General features: G+C 36.8%; 1 protein-coding gene across 2 annotated transcripts in view; it reads left to right on the plus strand.

Moving 5' to 3' along the window:
- The first annotated feature begins 417 nt into the window (after nt 1–417).
- The window catches only part of ZC2HC1A (zinc finger C2HC-type containing 1A), a 60772-nt gene continuing 36995 nt past the window's right edge, over nt 418–24194 (plus strand). For both annotated transcript variants that reach the window (XM_030839172.2, XM_030839173.2), the window contains exons 1-4: nt 418–517; nt 17427–17500; nt 19835–19951; nt 23534–23675. In XM_030839172.2, the coding sequence (XP_030695032.1) occupies nt 502–517; nt 17427–17500; nt 19835–19951; nt 23534–23675 (349 nt within the window). In that variant the 5' untranslated portion in view covers nt 418–501. The remainder of the gene's footprint in view (nt 518–17426; nt 17501–19834; nt 19952–23533; nt 23676–24194) is intronic.

The raw sequence follows: 24194 nt of genomic DNA on the forward strand, positions 1-24194 counted from the left end.
AGAGGGACAGACGGGAATTCAGAACTGCACTGACTGAGGGACTGCGGACGGGAACCCTGAGGTGCTGAGATATTCTAAACAGGAGGATAAGGCGTGAAGAAAACAAGGCTGGAATCGAACAAAGGCGCCGTGGGACGGCAGGAGGCAAACCGAACCGCTCTAGGATTACTCGGAGGACTACCTCGAAAGCCTAGCGCCGAGAGCCAGCTGTGCAGCGGCAGCGGGAGAAACTCCACCCCGAGGCCCCGCCCCCAGAAGCTCCGCCCCTTAAGCTCCGGACCAATAGGCGCTCGGAATATTAGCGGGTGGGAGGCGCGGCCGGGTTGCTACAGCCCGGGCGGCGGCGGCGGCGGCGGCGGCGGCGGCGGCGGCGGCGGCGGCGGCGGCGGCGGCGGCGGCGGCGGCGGCGGCGGCGGCGGCGGCGGCGGCGGCGGCGGCGGCGGCGGCGGCGGCGGCGTGGTGCTGTTGGAGGAGTCTGGCGGAACTCGAGGCGGTGGCGCCATGGAGTCACTGGAAGGTGAGGAGGTGAAGGGATGCGGGCCGGGCGTCTGGGGGTGGGGTGGCTGGCAGGAGGGGCTGCCCTGGACCTCGGTACCGGGGAGGCCAGGGCAGGTCCGGAGAGATGGACCCCGCCGCTCCTCGGAGGCCCGGGGAACAGGCGGGCGCCCTGCAGCCCCAGCGCGGTCGAGTTAATGAGCCTCAGGCTGCCCCTCCTCAAACAGTCTTCACCTGATGCTTCCCCACCCCGGGCCTGATGCTGGTAAACGCCTGCAAATCCCTTCCTACCATTTTCTGGTCTTGCCTGACTCCCAGAGGGTCCTGTTGGTAATCACAGCCTCCGGCCAGATTTTATTTTCCTTGCAAAGTGGACTCTCCGTTAATGTCTACCGCCTCCCCACCGCCAGCCTTTGCTGGAGGCCCGTGGTGTGTCTCCAGCCTCGAGCTTCTGATACTTTTCTTGGCCACTTCCCTTGGTTTCCCTAGGTAACCGTTTTTCCATTTCTACAGCATCTTCTGTGGGAGCGATGCCAAGAGCATCTCCCAAGGAAGTGTCACTGATCAGCTTTAGAGCCGGGACAATAGATTAACCGCAGGATTTAAGGGTTTATTCACGAGGACTCTGTAAGGAAGAGCCAGCATTGATTCGTTATCTTTAGGTTTATCTTTGTGCTGTAACCACGACTCCACATTTTGCTTTGTTCCCAATTCTTTCACTTCTCTATTCTCTTTACCCATTTTATCTTGTGTAATACAACATTCGCTTAAAAACAACAAAGGGGGGAAGAAAACCCAGCTAGCATTAGCAACAACAGTGTCAAAATTCCTTTTCAAATTGTGGTCAATCCTTCTGATGAATAATAAGCCTGCAGAATTGCCAGATCCTATTGTCTTGATTTAGCCTTGATTTTTTTTCCCCTCTTAATTTACATAGATTCAGGTGGAATTAATAAACAGAGGCACTGAGTCCTGTGTATTGTTGCACGCTAGAGAGTAAATTGTTTCAGGTTGTGTTATGAAAGGAAAAGTAATAACTGATGACTGTTTACAGTGACCTAGGGTCACCAAAAAACAAATGCAATAATGAGTGTGATAGTATTTCATGCTTTTGCTCCTAGGCGAAGCTCTCATAGTAAACACCTTGAGGATGATAGATAATCAAGAATTCTGATGATTTTTCCACTTGTGAGCTGCTGCAGTATACTACGACAAATGAAGTTCTTGTTCTTTGCTTAATTTTAGGCAGATCACTCAAGTTTCCATGAAATAGGAATTGTAATGAAAGTATTCCTTACTCAAGATACTTTTGTTTAGAGAACTCCTGGAGGCAGCTTTTATTTTTTTTTAATAAATTTTCAAATGTGGTATTATAGCATAGTGGGTAGGATCATGGGTCCTGGAATTCTCATGAAATTATCATAATATACATAAAGTACTTTAGAATAGTTGTTTTTCTGCAGATTTCTATTATTTTATTCAACATTTATAATTGAGGCAAAGATCTTCATCTGATTTTTCATTTATGTGTTCTAAGCATCTAAAACAGTGTCTGACACAAAGTAGGTATTCAGTAAATATTTCTTGTTAGATAAATGACTTTATCTATGAGAGGCTCTGGGGATGCAGAAAAAAATAAAAATTCAAAGCCCTGTTCTCATGGAGCCTACGTTTTAGGGAATCTCATATTTTAGCAGTGCTAAGACATTACTATTGAAATCTTACCAAGGATGCTTTTAAAATATAATGAAAACGTATTATAATACTCAATTACATGGGTGGAGGAAAACATGAATTCTGGTGTAATATGGTATGTTATCGTGGGCGTGTTTTAGGGGGCCAGCTTGTGATGTTTCATGTTAAACGGTACTTGTTCTTTACTCATTTTTTTTTTAAACAAAATAAGTTGCTGTCATTAACTATGATGTGTTTAATTGTAATGAATTAGGTTAAAATATATGAAATTATTCTTGTAGGCCAAAACAGTTGAATATTGGTAACTTCAAATAGTAATGAAATAAAATTTTTTATTTTAATAAAATAAAAGCTCTAAGAGTCTTTTGTTGAAGTTAGTGCCTTTCTTTTACTCCTTTTTTAAAATTAGTCCTTGTTAGGTCATACTTTATAAAGATGAACTTTGAGTCTCAGGGTTACCATTCATTCATTCATTCATCTACGCCTTCGTTTAATAAACAGTGATACATTGGTACAGTGATAGTTAAGATAGTTCTTCCCTATTGGAAATTAAAACCTAGCACTTTGAAGGTGTCTAATGAACATTATATTACAGTAGAAAATCTTTAAGAGTTTGCTTAATATATATCATAGTAGTTGAGCAAATATTGTACTGCTTGGCATTAGACCCATGTTTTTAGTTGAAGCTAGTTAGCAGACTAATCTTGATTGTAAAACCAGAAAATATACGGACCCCTGAAAAATTTTATTGAAGATTATCATACTCTTTATTTTTAAAATAACTTGCATGTAGATCATATATCGCTTACATTATTTTTGGTCTTTCTGGGACTTTTATATTTCCTGCATTGTCAGGAGTTGAGCTGTTAGGTTGAACACTGTATTTCAAAATAAAATATTAAATTATTGCTCATGATTTTGTATACTCTGTATCTGAGCACTTCTGCATTGTGTGTGCAATTAGAGTAAAGCCTTTAATTCCTTTTCACCTAAAGCTCGTGCCCTTTAGGTATGTCTAAAGGCAATAGACGTATTTCTAGATTTGGGAGAGTTCAGTCTCTCATAAGCTTTTCATCTGTAAAATGGAGAGATGAAACACCCTAAGCAGATTTTATCCATATTATTTTCATTCCTTTCATAATATCTTAATAAGCAGTTATTAACAAATATGACAGAGATCAAGCTGCCTATTCCTCTTTTGGACTGCTAAAATTAGTAGATCTTAGTGTACTGCCCTCTAAAACTTGATTAGAAGTCTGATTGCTCTTTTCTAATGTAGCTCTTGATGTAGTTGAAGACAGCCATGCTGTCCCATTAGGGTTTTTTGTTTTGTTTTTCCCTAATCTAAGCAATGGTTTAACTGAATAATTCTTCATCTTTATTAATTTATCTAGATTCATTTTTTGTGTGTGTGCTGAATCTGATGCTAGGTTATTTTAATAGTCAACATATTGGACAGGTCTGTGTTTGGATTCTTGCTTTGTTTTGTTTTGTTTTGAGCTCTGTGATTTGGTTAATCTGAACCTCAGTTTCCTCAGCTATAAAAAATGGAGCTACTAAATACCAATCTACCTGAACTATATTAAGAATTTAATGATGAAAACATGTATAAAGCATTTGGCAAGCCGCCTAGTACATAGGAGGCCCCCTCCTGTACTTGTTTGTTGGATGGATAAAATCACAGGACATGTGTTAGGACCTTGAGAGTGGTTCAGTATAGGTAAAACATAGCAGGCTTGGAAGGGACTGTGGGCAATCTCACTAGATAATTATGGCAGCAGGATAGATTGGGGAAGGGAGAGGCTGGAAATACATATATGTGATAAGGATTTGAAGTAAGGCAAAAGTAGCAGAAATTAAAAGGGGTATAGATTTAGAAGATATTTCTGAGATGGAAAGATGAAATAGAACTGCTCGAAGTGAGAGGGAAAAGGAATCAAAGATAAAGCAGCTTTCTAGCTTGGACTTAAGAGTTAACATTAAGATCTTTAACCAAGAGAAAGACAAATTTGGAAGATGAGGTAATGATTTTGGCTTTAGAAGTGTTGTGTTTGTATGGTACTTGGGGCATATCTGGTGGAAAAATTTTATAGCTACTTGTAAATATCTATCTGGAGTTTTTAGTTTAGTAGTCATCAGCATATAAGTGACAGCAAGTGGATGTGTTTGCCCAGGAAAGCTATATTTAACAAAACAAAGAAAATTGTGAGGGACTGATGCTTTAGGGTTGAGCAAGAAAGGAAGTTGGAGTGGGGAACGGTCTTTACAAAGGTTTAAAATTGTCAAGAAAGGGAATTGGGGGAGAACAAATATTTACTGAGTAATGAATATGCTAGAAAAAGCCTATAGCACCTGGTATTCCTGGAGATCTAAGTAGTAACTAGGTCAAACTCTGCTTAGTTGTGAAATATGAAAAACTTGGGCTTAGGAGAGAGAAATACCATTGAAGCCAAGAGAGAAAGGACTTTAAAGGCAGAAGGGATTGATCAGCAGAGCCTCATGATGTAGAAAGGTCCAGTAAGGTGACGATTCAAAAGAGCGCTTTCAGTTTGACAATTAATAGGTTAACAGTGATCAGTTGCCTCTGTTTCTTAAGGTCTTTAATGCCTCATTTTTTTTTTTAACAGTGAGTCTAAATTACTTTGTTTTCAAATTTCTTCAAACATGAAGGAATTTGAGTCTATGCATTGTTCCCTGAATATAAACTCAGTTGGTTTAATATAAAGTGTTAAATGTGAAGTATTCTCGTTTCCATGCTTTCTAGATAGTATGTAATTTCAGTTTAAAATTTCTCTCTGATTCAGAGGTTATTTATGAGAGTGTTCCTTAACTTCCAAAATGTTAAGATTTTTTTTTTTGTTAAGATGTTTTTAGTCATTAGTTTTTATTTACTTTTAATTTTGTGTGTTCTATGAGTAGTCTACCTTTCAAAAAGTTTTAAAAAGTTTTCTTTGTGGTCAAATACACCATCAATTTCTCCATGTTTTATAGTCATACAAAAATGCACACTCTGAATTGGTAGGAAACAAAGTACATACAATTTTTTAAAATACATTTATTTATTTATTTTATTGTTGGCTGTTTTGGGTCTTCGTTGCTGCTCGCGGGCTTTCTCTAGTTGTGGTGAGCAGAGGCTACTCTTCGTTGTGGTGCGTGGGCTTCTCATCTCGTTGCAGAGCACGGGCTCTAGGTGCGCAGGCTTCAGTAGTTGTGGCTCGCGGGCTCTAGAGCACATAATGCCTCCTTATTAAAGAAGCTTTCAGTGATCTTACCCACTTCTCAAACACACACATAACAAAATATATAAAATGTCAGGTAGTGAAAAAAAGTGATTTTTTTTTTTCCCCAAAGAATAGAAACTCCATAAGATCAGGATCTTTGTTTTTTTATCACTGTTTGCCTAACTCCTAGAACAGTTCCTGTCTCATGCTAGGTGCTCCATAAATACTTGTTGAATCAACAAATGGGTCTATTTTAATATAGTGTTTAATCCTGTTAAAGCTTGCCTGCAGTTCAGATAGGGGGAGAATGAGAGGTAGAGAGGAGCTAGTCAGTAAATGTAAGCCAGTGTTTCAAAAAATATGATACTTGGGGCATCAGTCCTAAATACCTTTTAGGGGCAGAAAGAATTTCTGTTGGGGAAATAACAGCATACTAAATCTTTCTCTGTCTTTTTTTTTTAAGACTGAGGAAGTTCTGTTCTAAGAAAACCTGTTTGTTTAATTTAGCATTTTCCAAACATTTGACCATGAGCAAAGGATTTAAGGGTGCTTGGTAGAAGTAGTGGACATGACTAGTCAGGTTCAGACTGGATAGGAAGGGAAGTGCCGTCAAGAATGGGTTATCAAGAAAATGCAAGTCACTCTGAGATCAAGAAAGTGATTTAGAGGTAGATGGTAGAAGCCTGTGGTTCCGGAGGGAGCTTGTGTATTTTAAGAGTCCAGAGGTGGATCATTCTAAGTTGTTTTAGCAGTGGTTGTTTTATGCTGAACTGGAGTGCAGGCCACTGAAGTGGAGTGGAGGGTGAAGGATGTGTGCTGAGTAGGTTAAGCATGAATGTTGAAACGTTGAAATCTAGGATGAGCTGAAAAGGAATATCTTGTGAGATATTAGAGATTGCTGACCTGGAAGTAATTCGGTTTTAAAAAAGGATTGTAGGAAGAAAGTAGTAAAACAGGTGCTGTGTACTTCGAAAGAGAGGTTTGTTGAGTTTTAAAGGTTGGTTTCAGATAAGCAGTGACCAGTGGTGAAGGAATAGACATGAAACACAGAGCCCAGAATTGTTCTTGATTGCCAAGATTTTTCTTTTGGAAATGTTCTCTACTATTTCTTAAATATATACATTTTTAGAATGTCATAACTATTTTAGATAAGAGCAAATTATTTCACATCACCTGTATAATAGTATTATATAAAGATACCATTTTAAGTCTTATTATCGTGCAGATTTTGAAATTACTCAATACAGTAACTCATAACAGAATCAACAGTATGTACAGGATAAATTTTGTAAGGAGAGGTTGGCTTCTTTAAAGTTTTAGAATATTAAATACTTATTCACTTGGTTCTGTCTATCAGTTTGAATGCTTCTTTCAGCAGTGAATATCATCTCTCTCTACTGTATTTATATAAGCCGCACAATTCTCTAGCATTCGCCACTCAGGAGAAAGTAGTGGAGTTTGCCTGTATGCCCTGGAGAGTAGTATTTTTTATTTCATTGGTTGTGAAACATTTTTATATATAACATCTCAGTTGATCCTTTTAAATTTTCAGGTAGATTGAGCGGACGTTATCTTCATTTAACAGATGTTAAACTTCAGGCTACCTATATGATTAGTCATACATTTTCTTGTAGTTCATATAGTGAAAACTTTTCCAACAAGGAGAGAGACATCATGTTCTTTGCTATAGGTCCTCGCAGATTCTCAGTTCTATATATAGACAAGTGGAAGTGATTTCCTCAGCATCCTGCACACTACCTGAAACATTCATTCTACTGTCCACAATTGGTCAATTGGTTTAATCATTCTTATGTGTGACCAACTTTTTTTTTTTTAATATAACATCAGTAAGGGAGGTGTCTTATCATCATTTACTTTTCTTATTAATGTGGTCTTAAGGTAGATTTTATTAAATAAGTATGCTATATTTATTATGGCATAATAGAGGTAGAAGCGGGCCACATAGTTCATTTAATCTAACTTTCTTATTTTATGCAAGAGGAATGTGAACCTTAGGTTAAATATCTTGCCCAGCAAGTCATAGCTCTAAGTGACAGAGCTGGGACGTGAACTTAGATAGTATGAGACAAATTCCAGTGCCTTTTCTACTACACTCTCCTGTCTTTTAATGAATGCCATTAGAACAAAATGTGGTGGTGTGACTCTAAACCCTAAGCTGCTTATCATTACCTGTCGGTAGAAGTTCTTTTCAGGGGATGTTGATACCAACACACATGATATATTTTGTGGATTATAGGGCTATACTCTATAAGAGGAAACTGTAAATTTATTTATTTATTTTATTTTGAATAAAGTAATAACTTAAAAAATTTTTTTTGTGATAATTGTTTTTAAATGTTTTCTCTTTAATGCTGTTTTCTCTTTTTTATGCCTTGTAGTGATAATAATTTTCTTTTCCTTTAAAGACAGTCTGAACATGTTTGATGACTTGTAGGAATTAATCCCAGGAGTTGGATTTTATTTTATGTTAGTATTCTAGTTGCTGTTATATTAAGTTTTAAGCTTTTGTATTAAAAAAAAAAGGAAGATGATTTGGCTCTTAGATATAGTGAAGAAGTAAATCATGTAGACTGTTGGCTTTATGAAGCAAAGATTGTGTGACTCCACCCTTGTGTCACTGTTACTTGGTACATGCTTGGCAAGTATTGATAGTAGGTACTCAAGTAGACACTCACATTATTTCCATGTGTTGAATTGATTTTTCTCAATAGTTAATTTTTTGTAAGATTTTGCTTTGTTTTCTATTTAACAAGGAAATACTGAAATATACTTTTAAGCAAGTAACATAGTGGTACTTTTCAACATTTTATATGGATACATTTTTAAATTATTGTTTGGAATTTAAAGGAAGACATGAAAACTAAATAGGCAAGCCTAATAGATTATGCAGTATGTGGTATCACTTTGACAGTCGTTATGAAGACATTCTAGTCTTCATATACCTAATGGATTCCATCCAGCAACTGCTTCAACTTTTTGGATAGTTAATGGAATTAAGTGATCCAGATAAATGAAGCTGCTTTGCTCTCCCTCCCTAAATAACCTCGTCTTTGCCATTGGAAAACACAAATCAGGCAAATCTTAGTTTTGCTTTTGTAGTGTTCACAGCTTACCCGCCACCATACAGACTTTGGCCTCCATCTATCTGCCACTGAAATAGTGCAGTAGAGTACTTGGAGAATGAGAGAACAAAACAATTCTTCTGTTACTGTTTGATTGCGTTCCCACCAATGTCTTTTTTGATTCTCCTGATAAGTTTTCTGTGGACTCACTAAATGCCTTGGAACAACACATTACATGAAGTCCATAATCGTACTATTTCATGAGTTTGTTACTTCTGAAAGAAAATGTTTTTTTACTTTCATATGATAAAAGAATTTTAACAGAAATTCAGCAGAAGATATAAGGATATCATTTTTGTCGTTTTTATGAAAATTACAAGTATGGAAATAAATTTAGGTGTGATGTTTGGCTGGATAATAAAATGACAAATTGACTTAGTTATGTAGGATTCCCAAAGAATGTAGTTTGTGTGTGTGTACATGTGATGAAATTTGTTCAGTGCAAGTACATGATAGATGCATTAACTTCTGATTTTGTAAAAGTTGCAGCTATTTCTTCCTTATTTAATCAGTTGTGCCGATAAGGTCAGATTATCTCAATTTGTTGGTCCAGTGAATCTTAACATAATATTATATGTATAAATTAATGAACAATTCACATAATGCGTAGTAACTAGGTGATCTTTTACTTAAAACCTAATACTTCTGTTGTCGGGGAGGACAACATTCTTTTTATTCTAGACTCCATAATCATATCAGGAAGCCACCTCACTGATCTCCAGGGTTATTTCTTACTTTTTTTTTTTTTTTTAGTTTAAAAAAATGTTGTATTGTGGAAAAATAGACATAAAATTTACCATTTTAACCATTTTTAAGTGTACAATTCAGTGGTATTTAGTATATTCACATTGTTGTGCAAATATCATCACTATCCATCCTCAGAACGTTTTCATCATCCCAAATTGTAGCACCTGGTTTTTTTGTTTGCTTTTTTTTTTTTAACATCTTTATTGGAGTATAACTGCTTTACAATGCTGTGTTAGTTTCTGCTTTATAACAAAGTGAATCAGTTATACATATACACATGTTCCCATATCTCTTCCCTCTTGCATCTCCCTCCCTCCCACCCTCCCTATCCCACCCATCTAGCTGGTCACAAAGCACCGAGCTGATCTCCCTGTGCTGTGCGGCTGCTTCCCACTAGCTATCTACCTTACGTTTGGTAGTGTATATATGTCCATGCCTCTCTCTCGCTTTGTCACAGCTTACCCTTCCCCCTCCCCATATCCTCAAGTCCATTCTGTAGTAGGTCTGTGTCTTTATTCCTCTCTTACCCCTAGGTTCTTCATGACATTTTTTTTCCCCTTAAATTCCATATATATGTGTTAGCATACGGTATTTGTCTTTCTCTTTCTGACTTACTTCACTCTGTATGACAGACTCTAGGTCTAACCACCTCATTACAAATAGCTCAATTTCATTACTTTTTATGGCTGAATAATATTCCATTGTATATATGTGCCACATCTTCTTTATCCATTCATCCGATGATGGACACTTAGGTTGTTTCCATCTCCGGGCTATTGTAAATAGAGCTGCAATGAACATTTTGGTACATGACTCTTTTTGAAGTATGGTTTTCTCAGAGTATATGCCCAGTAGTGGGATTGCTGGGTCATATGGTAGTTCTATTTGTAGTTTTTTAAGAAACCTCCGTACTGTTCTCCATAGTGGCTGAACCAATTCACATTGCCACCAGCAGTGCAAGAGTGTTCGCTTTTCTCCACACCCTTTCCAGCATTTATTGTTTCTAGATTTTTTGATGATGGCCATTCTGACTGGTGTGAGATGATATCTCATTGTAGTTTTGATTTGCATTTCTCTAATGATTAATGATGTTGAGCATTCTTTCATGTGTTTGTTGGCAGTCTGTATATCTTCTTTGGAGAAATCTCTATTTAGGTCTTCTGCCCATTTCTGGATTGGGTTGTTTGTTTTTTTTGTTATTGAGCTGCATGAGCTGCTTATAAATTTTGGAGATTAATCCTTTGTCACTTGCTTCATTTGCAAATATTTTCTCCTACTCTGAGGGTTGTCTTTTGGTCTTGTTTATGGTTTCCTTTGCTGTGTAAAAGCTTTGAAGTTTCATTAGGTCCCATTTGTTTATTTTTGTTTTTATTTCCATTTCTCTAGGAGGTGAGTCAAAAGGATCTTGCTGTGATTTATGTCATAGAGTGTTCTGCCTATGTTTTCCTCTAAGAGTTTGATAGTTTCTGGCCTTACATTTAGGTCTTTAATCCATTTTGAGTTTATTTTTGTGTATGGTGTTAGGGAGTGATCTAATCTCATACTTTTACATGTACCTATCCAGGTTTCCCAGCACCACTTATTGAAGACGCTGTCCTTTCTCCACTGTACATTCCTGCCTCCTTTATCAAAAATAAATTGACCATATGTGCGTGGGTTTATCTCTGGGCTTTCTATCCTGTTCCATTGATCTATCTTTCTGTTTTTGTGCCAGTACCATACTGTCTTGATTACTGTAGCTTTGTAGTATCATCTGAAGTCAGGGAGCCTGATTCCTACAGCTCTGTTTTTCGTTCTCAAGATTGCTTTGGCTATTCGAGGTCTTTTGTGTTTCCATCCAAATTGTAAAATTTTTTGTTCTAGTTCTGTGAAAAATGCCAGTGGTAGTTTGATAGGGATTGCATTTAATCTGTAGATTGCTTTGGGTAGTAGAGTCATTTTCACAATGTTGATTCTTCCAATCCCAGAACATGGTATATCTCTCCATCTATTTGTATCATCTTTAATTTCTTTCATCAGTGTCTTGTAATTTTCTGCATACAGGTCTTTTGTCTCCTTAGGTAGGTTTATTCCTAGATATTTTATTCTTTTTGTTGCAATGGTAAATGGGAGTGTTTTCTTGATTTCACTTTCACATTTTTCATCATTAGTGTATAGGAATGCCAGAGATTTCTGTGCATTAATTTTGTATCCTGCTACTTTACCAAATTCATTGATTAGCTCTAGTAGTTTTCTGGTAGCATCTTTAGGATTCTCTATGTATAGTATCATGTCATCTGCAAACAGTAGCACCTGTTTTTATCTTATTTTTTTCTTCCAGTTTTATATATATAATTGACATAGAGCACTGTGTAAGGTTTACAGCATACTGATTTGATTTATATACATCATGAAATGATTACCACAATAAATTTAGTGAATATCCATCATCTTATACAGATACAAAATAAAAGGAAAAAAACCATTGTTTTCCTTGTGATGAGAAGCTCCTAGGATCCAGTCTCTTAACTTTATATACAACATAGAACAGTGTTAATTATGTTATCATATTGTACATTACATCTCTAGTACTCGTTTATCTCATTAGTGGAAATTTGTACCTTTTGATGATGTTCGTCCAGTTTCCCATCCTCCCCCCCGCCCACCCCGTGTAGCCACAAATCTGATCTCTTTTTCTATGAGTTTGTTTAGGAAGTATATTTGACTACAAAACTATTTTTGTTCCTGGTACACAATTTAGCAATTTGATGCTTCTCTACATTTCAAAATGATCCCCATGATAAATCTAGTTATCATCTGTCACCATGCAAAGATATTACATTATTATTGACTATTTTCCACACTGTACTTTTCATACCTGTGACTCATTTATTTTGTAACTGGAAGTTTGTTTGTCTTAATCTCCCTCACCTATTTCCTCCCCACCCCACCAACCCCTCTCCCTTGGCAACTACCTGTTTGTTCTTTGTGTCTATGACTGTGTTTCTGTTTTAAGTTTGTTCATTTGTTTTTTAAATTCCACATATAAGTGAAATTATACAGTATTTGTCTTTCTCTTTCTTACTTCACATAGCATAATACCCTCTAGTTCCATCCATTTTGTCACAAATGATAAGATTTCATTTTTTAGGGCTGAGTAGTATTTGTGTGTGTGTGTGTGTGTGTGTGCGTGTGCACGCACGTGTGTCATTTTCTTTATCCATTCCTCTCTGGATGAGCACTGATTCAGTCAATGCTCATATATTTTTCTAGGAATTTGTCCATATCTTCTAACTTGTCCATTTTATTGGCGTATAATTGTTCATGGTAATCTCTTATGATCCTTTGTATTTGCATGGTATTAAGTGTAACTTCACTTCCATTTCTGATTTTTTTTTAATTTGAGCCCTCTCTCTTTTTTTCTTGATGAGTTTAGCTGAAGTTTTATCAATTTTGTTTAGCTTTTCAAGGAACCAGCTCTTACTTTAATTGACATTTTCTATTATTTTTAGTCTCTATTTTATTTATTTCTGCTGTATTCTTTATGATTTCTTCTACTAAGTTTGGGTTTTGTTTGTTCTTCTTTCTCTAGTTCCTTTAGGTATAAGGATAGGTTGTTTATTTGAGATTTTTCCTGTTTCCTGAGGTAGGTTTGTATTGCTATAAACTTCCCTCTTAGAACTGCTTTTGCTGAAACCTATAGACTTTGGATCATCGAAGTTTTCATTTTCATTTGTCTCCAGTTATGTTTTTGATTTCTTCTTTGATTTCTTCAGTGACCCATTGGTTGTTTAGTTCCACATGTTTATGGGGTTTTTTGCAGTTTTTTTTCCTTGTAGTTGATTTCTGGTGTCATACCACGTGCCTGAAAAGTTTCTTGATATGATTTCAGTCTTCTCAAATTCACTGAGACTTGTTTTATGGCCTACCATGTGATCTATACTGGAGAATGTTCCATGTGCACTTGAAAAGAATGTGTATTCTGATGCTTTTGGATGGAATATTCTATATTTATTAAGACCATCTGGTCTAATGTGTTGTTTAAGGCTAGTGTTTCCGTATTGATTTTCTCTCTGGATGATCTGTTCATTGATGTAAGTGGGGTGTTAAAGCCCCCTACTGTTATTGTGTTGCTGTCCATTTCTCCCTTTTTGTTTGTTAATATTTGCTTTATGTCTTTAGGTGCATCTATGTTGAGTGCATATATATTTACAATTGTTATAGCTTTTTCTTGGATTGATCCCTTTATTATTAGGTAAAGTCCTACTTTGTCTCTTGTTACAGTCATTGTTTTAAAGTCTACTTTGTCTGATATAAGTATTGCTATCTCGGTTTCTTTTAAATTTCCGTTTGCATGGAATACCTTTGTCCATTCCCTCACTTTCAGTCTGTGTGTTCCTTTAGATCTGGACTGAATCTCTTGATTAGCATATATACAAGTCCTGTTTTTGTATCCATTGAGCCACCCTATGTCTTTTGATTGGAGCACTCTGTGTCCATATACATTTTAAGTGTAATTGTTGATAGGTATGTACTTATTGCCATTTTGTTAATTGTTTTCAGGTTTAGTTTGTAGTTTTGTTGTTGTTGTTATTCTTTCTTACTTTGCTCTCATTCCTTGTGATTTGATGACTGTCTTTAATACTATGTTTAGATTTCTTTCAGTGTTTTGTGTTTGTATCTGTTACAGATTTTTAGTTTGGTTACCAGAGGTTTATATATAGCAATCAATATATATGTGATTATTTTAAGTTGATGTGATGTCCTCTTAAGTTTGAATGTATTTTAACAACCCTGAGTTTTTACTCCCCTTCTATGTTTAATGTTTTTGACATCATAGTCTACATCTTTTGGGTATTTCTTAACTACTTATTTTGTGTATAGAAGATTTTACTAGTTTTGTCTTTTAACCTTTCTACTAGCTTTATAAGTGGTTGGTCTACTACCTTTACAGTGTATTTGCTTTTACGAATGAGATTTTTCCTTTGGTAACTTTCATATTTCTAGTTGTGGCTTTTTCTTTTTCACTTAGAGAAGTGCCTTTTCATTTCTTGTAAAGCTGGTTTTGTGGTACTGAACTTTTTTAGCTTTTAATATTTAAAATTTATTTATTTAATTTTATTTTTGGCTGTGTTGGGTCTTGCTGCGTGCGGGCTTTTCTCTAGTCACTGTAAGCAGGGGCTACTCTTATTTGTGGTGCGTAAGCTTCTCATTGCAGTGCCTTCTCTTGTTGTGGAGCATGGGCTCTAGGTGCACGGGCTTCAGTAGTTGTGGCTTGCGGGCTCTAGAGCACAGACTAAGCAGTTGTGGCACACGGGCTTAGTTGCTCCGTGGCATGTGGGATCTTACTGGCCGAGGGCTCAAACCCATGTCCCCTGCATTGGCAGGTGGATTCTTAACCATTGTGCCACCAGGGAAACCCCTTTTTAGCTTTTGCTTGTCTGCAAGACTCTTTATCTTATCTTTCTGAATGATAGCTTTGCTGGGTAGAGTATTCTTGGTTGTAGGTTTTTTCCTTTCATCACTTTAAATGTATCATGATATTCCCTTCTGGTCTGCAGGGTTTCTACTGAAAAGTCAGCTAATAGACTTATGGAAGTTCCCTTGTATGTAACTAGTTGCTTTTCCCTTGCTGCTTTTAATACTCTGTCTTTAATTTTAGCCATTTTAATTATGATGTTTTTTGGTGTGGTCGGTTTGGGGTAGATCCTGTTTGTAACTGTCTGTGCTTCCTGGACTTGTATATCTGTTTCCTTTCCTAGGTTAGGGAAGTTTTCAGCCATTATGTCTTCAAATATGTTTTCTGCCTCCCCTTTTCCGTTTGGAACCCCTATAATGCAAATGTTAGCATGCTTAGTGTTGTCTCAAAGGTCCCTTGAACTGTCCTCATTTTTTTTTTTTCGGTACGCGGGCCTCTCACTGCTGTGGCTTCTCCCGTTGCGGAGCACAGGCTCCGGACGCGCAGGCTCAGTGGCCATGGCTCAGGGGCCCAGCCGCTCCGCGGCATGTGGGATCTTCCCAGACTGGGGCACGAATCCGTGTCCCCTACATCGGCAGGTGGACTCTCAACCACTGTGCCACCAGGGAAGCCCTGTCCTCATTTTTTAAACTCTTTTTTTTTCTCTTCAGCTTGAGTGATTTCTACTACTGTCTTCCAGCTTGCTGATCCATTCCTCCGTATCATCTAATCTACTGTTGATTCCTTCTAGTATGTTTTTATTTCACTTATTGTTGTCTTCAGCTCTGTTTTGTTCTTTATATTTTACAACTCTTTGTTAGCTTCTTACTGTGTTTTTCCATTCTTCTCCGAAGTTCTTTGAGCATTTTTATGATCATTACCTTGAACTCTTTATTGGGTAAGTTCCTTAGTTCCACTTCAATTCTGGTATTTTATCTTATTCCTTTGTTTGGAACAAATTCTTCTGTCACCTCATTTGCCTAACTTGCTGTTTTTATTTCTGTGTATTTGGTAGGTTGGTTACATTTCTTGATCTTGTTGAAGTGGTCTTTTATAGGAGAGGTCCTGTGCATCTCAGCAGCTCACTTCCCTTAGGTCACCAGAGCTTTATGTTCCAGGAATGTCCCCTATGTGGGTTTCATGGGCCCTTCTTTTGTGGTGGGCTGATTTCTACTGGTGGTCTAGTAGGCATGGATGGCCCCTGGTCTGATTGATTGGCAGGCTCTGCCTTTGTGGATGCTGACAGCCGCTGGTAGGTAGGGCCAGGTCACAAGGTGGCTGATTGTGAAGGCTTGGGGGTCCCTAGGCTAGTGCTGGTCCACTGGTGGACAGAGCTGGACCCTGGTGTGGCTGGCTGAAGGTGTCTCACAGATGGTCTGCACGCTGATCGGCAGCACTGGGGCCAAGGGAGTCCAGTGATTGGTGCCTGCCCATTGGTGGGCGAGGCCAGGTTCTGGAGTTAGTGCCAGCCCTCTGGTGGGTGGAGCTGGGTCCTGGGTTCTCTGGTGGCAGGACTGGGTCCCTGGGTGACTGGGGGAACCAAGGTGCCTATGGTCATTGCCAGCCTGCTGTTGGGTGAAGCTGCCCCCACAGTTAGCTGCCTGGCCTGTGGGTCCCAAGGACTGTTGCAGACTGGCTGGTGGGTAGGGCTGGGTCCTTGCACTACGAAGCTAGAAGGAGGACTCCCTAATGTTTCTTGCCAGCACGAGCATTCCTCATGGTAGAATGAGCTCCAGAAAATGGCTGTCATCAGTGTCTGTGTCCCCAGGGTGAGTCCCACATGCCTCCTCCTCTCTGGGAGGCTCTCCAAGATCAGCATGTGTGTCTGACCCCAGGCCAGTTTAAAATGATTGCTTCTGCCCTGGGTCTTGGAGCATGTAAATTTTCTGTGTGCCCTCTAACAGTGGAGTCTTTATTTCCCACAGCCCTCTGGGTCTCCCGAAAGTAAGCCCCCTGGGTCTCATCTTCTCATTGCAGGACCCCCCGGGTTGGGGAGTACAAAGTGGGGCTTGGACCCCTTGCTCCTTGGGGAAAAACTCTGCAATTGTGATTATCCTCGTGTTTGTGGGTAGCCTACCTGTGGGTGTGGGTCTTGACTGTACCATGTCTCTGCCTCTCTTACTTGTCTCATTGTGGATCCTTCTTTATATCTTTAGTTGTGGAAGATCTTTTCTGCTAGTCTTTAGGTTGTTCTCATCATGATAGTTGCTCTGTAAATAGTTGTAACTTTGTTGTGCCCATGGAAGGAGGTGAGCTCAGAGTTTTCCTACTCATCTTCTCCATTCCACTAGCCACCAATGTTATTCTTTAATGCTTTGAAGATAAATAATGTATTTAACCTTCAGATAAATTTGGTTTTTAAACTTCAGTAATTTACAAAGAGACAGCCTATAAATTAAGAGACTGACAAATTGATTTGGTTAAAATAGAAGAAAACCAGATATTTCCAACATTATCAGTTTGGTTCTCCTTAAAGTATGAACTCTGTATTTGGCATTTGCCTTTTTGACCACTGATAACTTTAAGTCTTCTGCCCATTTTAATTGATGATGTTACTTATTTCAAAATGACATGACATTTTTCGCAAGAACTGACAACTTACATATGAAACTAAGTGAAGACATTAAAATTTGGAAGTTTCACAATTTGAGCCACTGAGTATATTGACTACATTCTTTTCGATTTTAGAAAATGGAAGTGTCCAAGTTGGAGAATTGTTACCTTGCAGGATTTGTGGAAGAACATTCTTTCCAGTGGCATTAGTGAGTACCTTTTTTTTTTGGAGTTTGGTAGATCTTTAATTGTTTAATAGTTCAGGACAATGGAAAGAACCTTTGGAATAATTTAAAGAGATACTGGCTAGTATTCAGTGCTCAGGAGTATCAGTTCCATCTTTTTTTTTTTTTTTTTTTTTTTTTTGCTATACGCGGGCCTCTCACTGCCGTGGCCCCTCCTGCTGCGGAGCACAGGCTCCGGACGCGCAGGCCCAGCGGCCATGGCTCACTGGCCCAGCCGCTCCGCGGCACGCGGGACCCTCCCGGACCGGGGCACGAACCCACATCCCCCTGCATCGGCAGGCGGACTCCCAACCACTGCGCCACCGGGGAAGCCCTCAGTTCCATCTTTGTCATTCTTCCAGAGTGCTCTCTTTCCTTCAGAGTTTGATTGGTCTTCAGAACTCCTCTCTGTTAAACTATTAAAGTGTTTTCTCCCTTTGTGGGACTATTAACAAAAATAAAACCAAAATAAACTCTTAGAAATACTGTTAGAAATAATGTATTTAAAGAAGCAGAAGGCTATGATGTATGGCATTTTCTTTAAACTTCAGGAAAAAGTGCTGGGGCTGGGATAGATGAAACAAGATTGCTAAAATGTTGGTAATTGTTGAGGCAGGGATGAGTAAATGGAGCTAATTACACTATTCTGTCAATTCTTATGTATGTTTGAAATATTCCAAAGGAAAAAATATTTTCGTTAAAAGTGCACCTAAAATATATTATGCATTCTTTAGATGCTTAGTATATACAAATAGAAGCACATTTAACTGATTTTAATATAAAATCTCTAGCTAAGTAGAGAATAAGAAAGTCAATATGCCGTATTTAACTTCAAGTATAAATATGTATTAATATTTTGATGTGGAATAAAGATTTTTCTTTGAGTATGGGTCTGCTGATTAGAGTTTTGCTACATTTTATTTTGCATCCTCTCATTGTTTCCAGTTTTTCTTTAAAGCAGTGAGGAATTAATGACCCAAAATGTCCACCTGACTGCAGACTCCTCTTAAATATTAACAGCTTTCTTTCTTAAACCTTTCTTGCCCCACTTAATTCATCCATTTTTTGTTATTAATTAGCTATTTTTCAAACCATTTTCAAAGCATTAAGCTGAGTTTTCACTGGGAAAATTATGCCTTTTTTTGGTCCTCATTATATATTTAATATTTAATTAAATGATATAATCACGATAACAACTACAATTTGTATACATCAGTTTTGGGAACAGGCACTACATACTTTTGACATATACAGCTCAATGTGAGAACAGACATTCTCTAGAAAGTCGCCCATTAGCCATCCTTTTCTTTTTTTAATATTTAAGAGATTTTATTCTAATAGTTACAGTTACTGTGTTTGTCAGAATGATATCCAAAAACAAGTATGTAAAACAGTTGTGTATTGAAAATATTAGAGACTCCATAACATTGAATCAACCAGTTCTGAGGTTCCTATTTTCCCAGATAAAGTTTAGCAGTTCTGACTTGTTCATTGTTTATCAAAATACAAAAGAAAAAAAGGGCATTTAGCATCCTCTATGTTATTAGTCAACATGTTTTATTTAGGGGAAGGAGAATTATTGTTTATCCAGTAGGTTAATTTGAGGTCAGTTAAGAGAGCTTCCATTATAATGTCTTTAAAATGAATATATGAATGACTGAATGAGCTGGCAGCCATATTAAAACAGCAACAGCAACAACAAACCCCCATCCCCCGCAACCAAAAACTGTAGGAGTGGGACACTAGGTAGCACAAGAAAAATCCTTGGTTAAAAAAAGGTGGAAAATTTGAGTTCCAGAGAGGGGGAAGGGATGATAGTGGAGTAAGGACACAAACCTGACCACCTTGTCCTATATTCTGTGTTAACAAACTACTATTTCGTTAACTTGAGTAATCCCAACTATTATTATTATGTTAGCTTTTGTAATCCTAATGCTAATGTGTTTTCCATTTACATTCCTTTTTCTGGTATCTATTTTCAAGTATTTAGTAATAAAGGTAACTTTTTTCCCACTTCAATAGCTTTGACTTGCTTACATTAGTTTCCTTATTCTTAGCAGTGTAAAAACCAGGAGACTATTAAATAACTAAAAAAAAATTTGGGAGAGTATTTATCAATACTTTCTTGTTGTGAGAAAGATAACTTGTAACATGCGTTGCATATATTTTTTTAACAATTTTAGCTAAAACATTTCTTATTTATGGATTATTATTTATTTCATCTTTCAGGTTTTTAAACTGGTCTCAAATGACAATTTAAAGTTTTATAGTCTTTTTGTAGAAAAGAAAATGACATGTTGTATTTCCTCATCTTGACAGAAAAAACATGGACCTATTTGCCAGAAAACTGCCACTAAAAAACGGAAGACGTTTGATTCAAGCAGACAAAGAGCTGAAGGAACTGATATTCCAACAGTAAAACCTCTTAAACCTAGGGTAATTATATGACCTTGTGAACAGTATGAACCTTGCTGCTATGTGTAATGAAAAAAATATAATAATCTATTATACTAAGATTGAAGAATAAGCAGAATTCTGTGTCATGTTCTCAGTTTAGAAGTGATCAGAAACTTGTTTATTTTGAATTTCGACAAAAGGGAGGCCAAAGTACTGTTCAACTATTACAGGGAGGTTTTTGTAGCATTGGAGAGCCAATTGCTTAGCTATAGGCTAGAAATAACTGAGAAGTCCTCATACATTCATTGTGAGTCGTTAATTACTTCAGCTATAATTAGGTTTATGTCTCAGTATGTTACACTATTACCAGTAGTGTAATCCCTGTAGTATACAAAAGGAAAGCTATTAGTTACAAACATCTTAGCATAATAAATATTATCTTGACTGATTGATTTGTCAGCATTTATCATCTTATTATGCTTTCTGAGGAAAAGTTTTATACATTGCTCAATTGTTCATATATGATCATTGTCAGCTTATTTTCTTCTTTGTAACTAAAAGCAATGAATCTCCTATGCTAATCTCTCCTTAATACCACCTTTCGTGATATGTTATTTGCTAAGAATAAATCACATAAATGCTTTGTCCGACATAGTTTTAAAGAGTTATTTCAGTGTAATAGTCAAAATTTGAGTACCTGACTTAAATAGGTTTTGAAACAAACTACTTTCAGTGGTAATAACTTTTCCCAGTGTTACAGGAAAACATTTCCCTATGGGGCAATTAATCTTACTAATAAAATCCTTTGATAACAGAAAAGTCAGTTCATCTTTGTTTTTCAGTTTATGAATATTTAAGGGAAGGATGGAGAAGCTTGAATAAGGTACATAAATTATTATTTAAAGTTTCTCTTGGTAACCTGCCAGATGTATGATTGTATTAGCTTTAATTAGCTTAGATAAATTAATTAAATCTTGGTATAGCATAGTGGGTTTGAAAGCTGGCTCAAGATTCAGACCGCCTGGATTTAACCCTGGCTCTGCTACTTTGTTGTGTTGGGTGAGTTCACACACAGAGGCCTTATTTGTATCTGTATCTGGTACATCAGAAAAGAGAACTGTTTTGTATAGCCTAGAAAGCTACCCTGGGCTGCTCTTTTCTCCCAGAAACTCTTGTAAATAGCTGTACCAGGAAAACCTAACTCATTCAATGATGGGTAATAAAAAACATTAGCTAAGCATTAATATAATAATATATATAATAATACTTTGAGAAGAAAAGGTAGATGAGAGCAGCAAAAATTAGTAATATTCACTGTGGAACAGATGAATGTTGTGATCAGAAATCTCACTATAAAGTAAGAAACTAAAGAATCAGTCATCTCAAACATCTAAATCTGCTTTTATTTAGTTAAGATTTTTGCATCTATATTCATGAGAAAAGTGGCCTGTGATTTTTCTTTTCATCAGTTTTGTTGCTGTCATAGGACTAGTTGGAAGGTTGTTCTCTTGTTTTCTGTTTTTCAAAGAGTTTTTAAAAGATTGGTGCTGTTTCTTCCTTAAATGTCTGCAAGTATTCAACAGTAAAGGCATCTGGGCCAGGAGTTTTCTTTGTGGGTCTTTTAAATAATAGATTCATTAAAAATAAATAAATATAAGACTATTATAATTTTTCTGTTTCTGGTATCTGTTTTGTGGTGTTTGTCAAGGATATTATCCATTTCATCTTAAATGTCCCATGTATTACCATAAAGTTTTTTTATAATATCTTCTTATGTTTGTAAGAACTGTTTTCCATTCCTTGGTAATTTTTGTTTTCTCTTTTTTTCTAGATTAGTCTTGCCTTATAAGTGTTTTTAAAGAACAGTCTTTTGACTTTGTTGGCTCAACATAATATTCTTGATTTGAAAAACAAAGACATAATAGGAATAATCAGATATTTCAATATTATAACAAAATAAATTTCTTTGTAGCACACAAGCCAGCAGTATGTTTAATGGAAAGATACTTAGAGGTAGTTCCATTAAAGTCAGGAACAAGATTAAGCTCCAACCAATACAGTAAGTGCTAGTCAGTAGAGTTAAATAATAACAAGAAATTAGTTGCATAGGAATTGGAAAAGAGGGGGTAAAACTATCATTATTAGGTGATGATATACCTGGAAAACCCAAGAGATCAACTGAAAAATTACTACAAACAATAAGAGAAATCAGTGAAGTAATGAGATGTAATGTTAATATACAGAAATTATCAGGTTTCATACTTCAACAAACAACTCCTTGAAATATAAAAATGATTAAAAGACACTTATAAAAGAACAACACAAAATATAAAATATTTAGGAATAAACCTTATAATAATGAAGGTGCAAGACTTCCACAAAGACTACTTTAAAAAACCACTGAAAGACACAAACGAACCCTTCTTCAAATGGAAATATATCTCATTCTTGGATAGGTAGACTTAGCAAAATAGAGTCCTTAAGTTCCTTAAGTTGTTTATGAATGTAATGTTTAATTTTTCTGGTTAAAATGTAGTTTAAAAAAATAGACAAGCTGAATCTAAAGTTCATATGGAAAAATACACATATAAGAATAACCAGAAAAGATTGAAAGAAAAGCAGAATAAAGTAGGTTTACCTTAGTGGATATTAAAATATTATTATAAAATCTCAATATTTAAAACACGGGTACTGACACACATAGTCAGAACAGTACAACAGAGAATTCAGAAATAGACCCAAATGCCAAAGAGAATATGAGAAAGGTGTTCTCTCAATTCACTGGGGAGAAAAGTTAATAAAGGATGGTGAGATAACCACATAGCCATGTTAAAAAAATAGAAAATAGAGTCCATATGTCATAAATCAGGATAAATTCCAAATGAATAAACAATTTAAGAATGGTTCTAGGTAGAAACATGGAAAAAATTTATTTTACCTTGGTGTGAGGTTGGGCCTTGCTAACTGAATGCAAATCTGGAGACTATAAAAGGAAAAGTAAGTTAAACTACATTTAAAAATAATTCTGCATATCGGAAGACCCTTAAACAAGGTTAAAAGAGATGTATTGTGGGGGAGGGGTGGGGCTAGTCTCCTATAAAGAATTACTAGAAATTGTTAAAAAAAAAAAAAAAGGCCAATAACCCAATACATACGTTGACCAGGCTTATAAACAGTTCACAGAAAAGACAATACAAGTGATTCTTTATGATATGAAAAGATGTTTGCTCTCATTATAGGAAAAAAAGCAGTTAAAACCACAGAGAGAACTATTTTTCACCTCTCTAATCAGTTAAAAAACCAGAAGTTTAGTATCATACTATGTTGGAGAAACTATGGGAAAATAAGGAAATACACTCTTAGTGGTGGCTTAAGTGTTTGTAACACCTACAGGAGGCAATTTAGCAGTGTCTGTCACAATTAAAATTGTATTTTAAAAATTGCATATAATTTAGTTGTCTAAAGTTTCTTTTCAAAATTATAAATTTGGGAGGGAGATCATTTAAGGACTCCTGATGAGGGAACATTTTAAAATAATATGGTGTTTTCTTGAGTTTTATTTTAATTTATTAAAAATTGTTTTGAAACTGTTTTTTGTTTGTTTTTTTAATTTGTTTGCAGCCCGAACCACCAAAGAAGCCATCTAATTGGAGGAGGAAGCATGAAGAGTTCATAGCCACCATAAGAGCAGCTAAAGGCCTTGGTCAGGCCCTTAAAGAGGGTGGCAAACTTCCTCCCCCTCCTCCACCTTCTTATGATCCTGGTATATGTCATATTGTTGACAGAAATTGTTCATGTGGGAAAGAAATATCGATAGTATTGATAGATTTCTTATAAATTTTAAGATATTAAACTTAACTTATAATAATTGAACCTAATGAAGCATGATCTTTAAAAGTTTTCCTACAAAACAATGGTGACAATCCAGGTATTTAGGCTTATAAAGACACATCAGTGTTGGACATAGAAATGCATTATCTTTTTATCTCAATACTTTATAAAGCATTTAATATCATTTAAAAATTATGGTAGTAACTGTTAAATGTTAATATTCCAGGAATTTTTTTTTTTTTTTTTTTTTTTTTTCCCCCCGATACGCAGGCCTCTCACTGTTGTGGCCTCTCCCGTTGTGGAGCACAGGCTCCGGACGCGCAGGCTCATCGGCCATGGCTCACGGGCCCAGGCGCTCCGTGGCATGTGGGATCTTCCCAGGCCGGAGCACGAACCCGTGTCCCCTGCATAGGCAGGTGGACTCTCAACCACTGCGCCACCAGGGAAGCCC

This window comes from Globicephala melas, chromosome 17, assembly GCF_963455315.2.
Source record: "Globicephala melas chromosome 17, mGloMel1.2, whole genome shotgun sequence".
NCBI lineage: Eukaryota > Metazoa > Chordata > Mammalia > Artiodactyla > Delphinidae > Globicephala > Globicephala melas.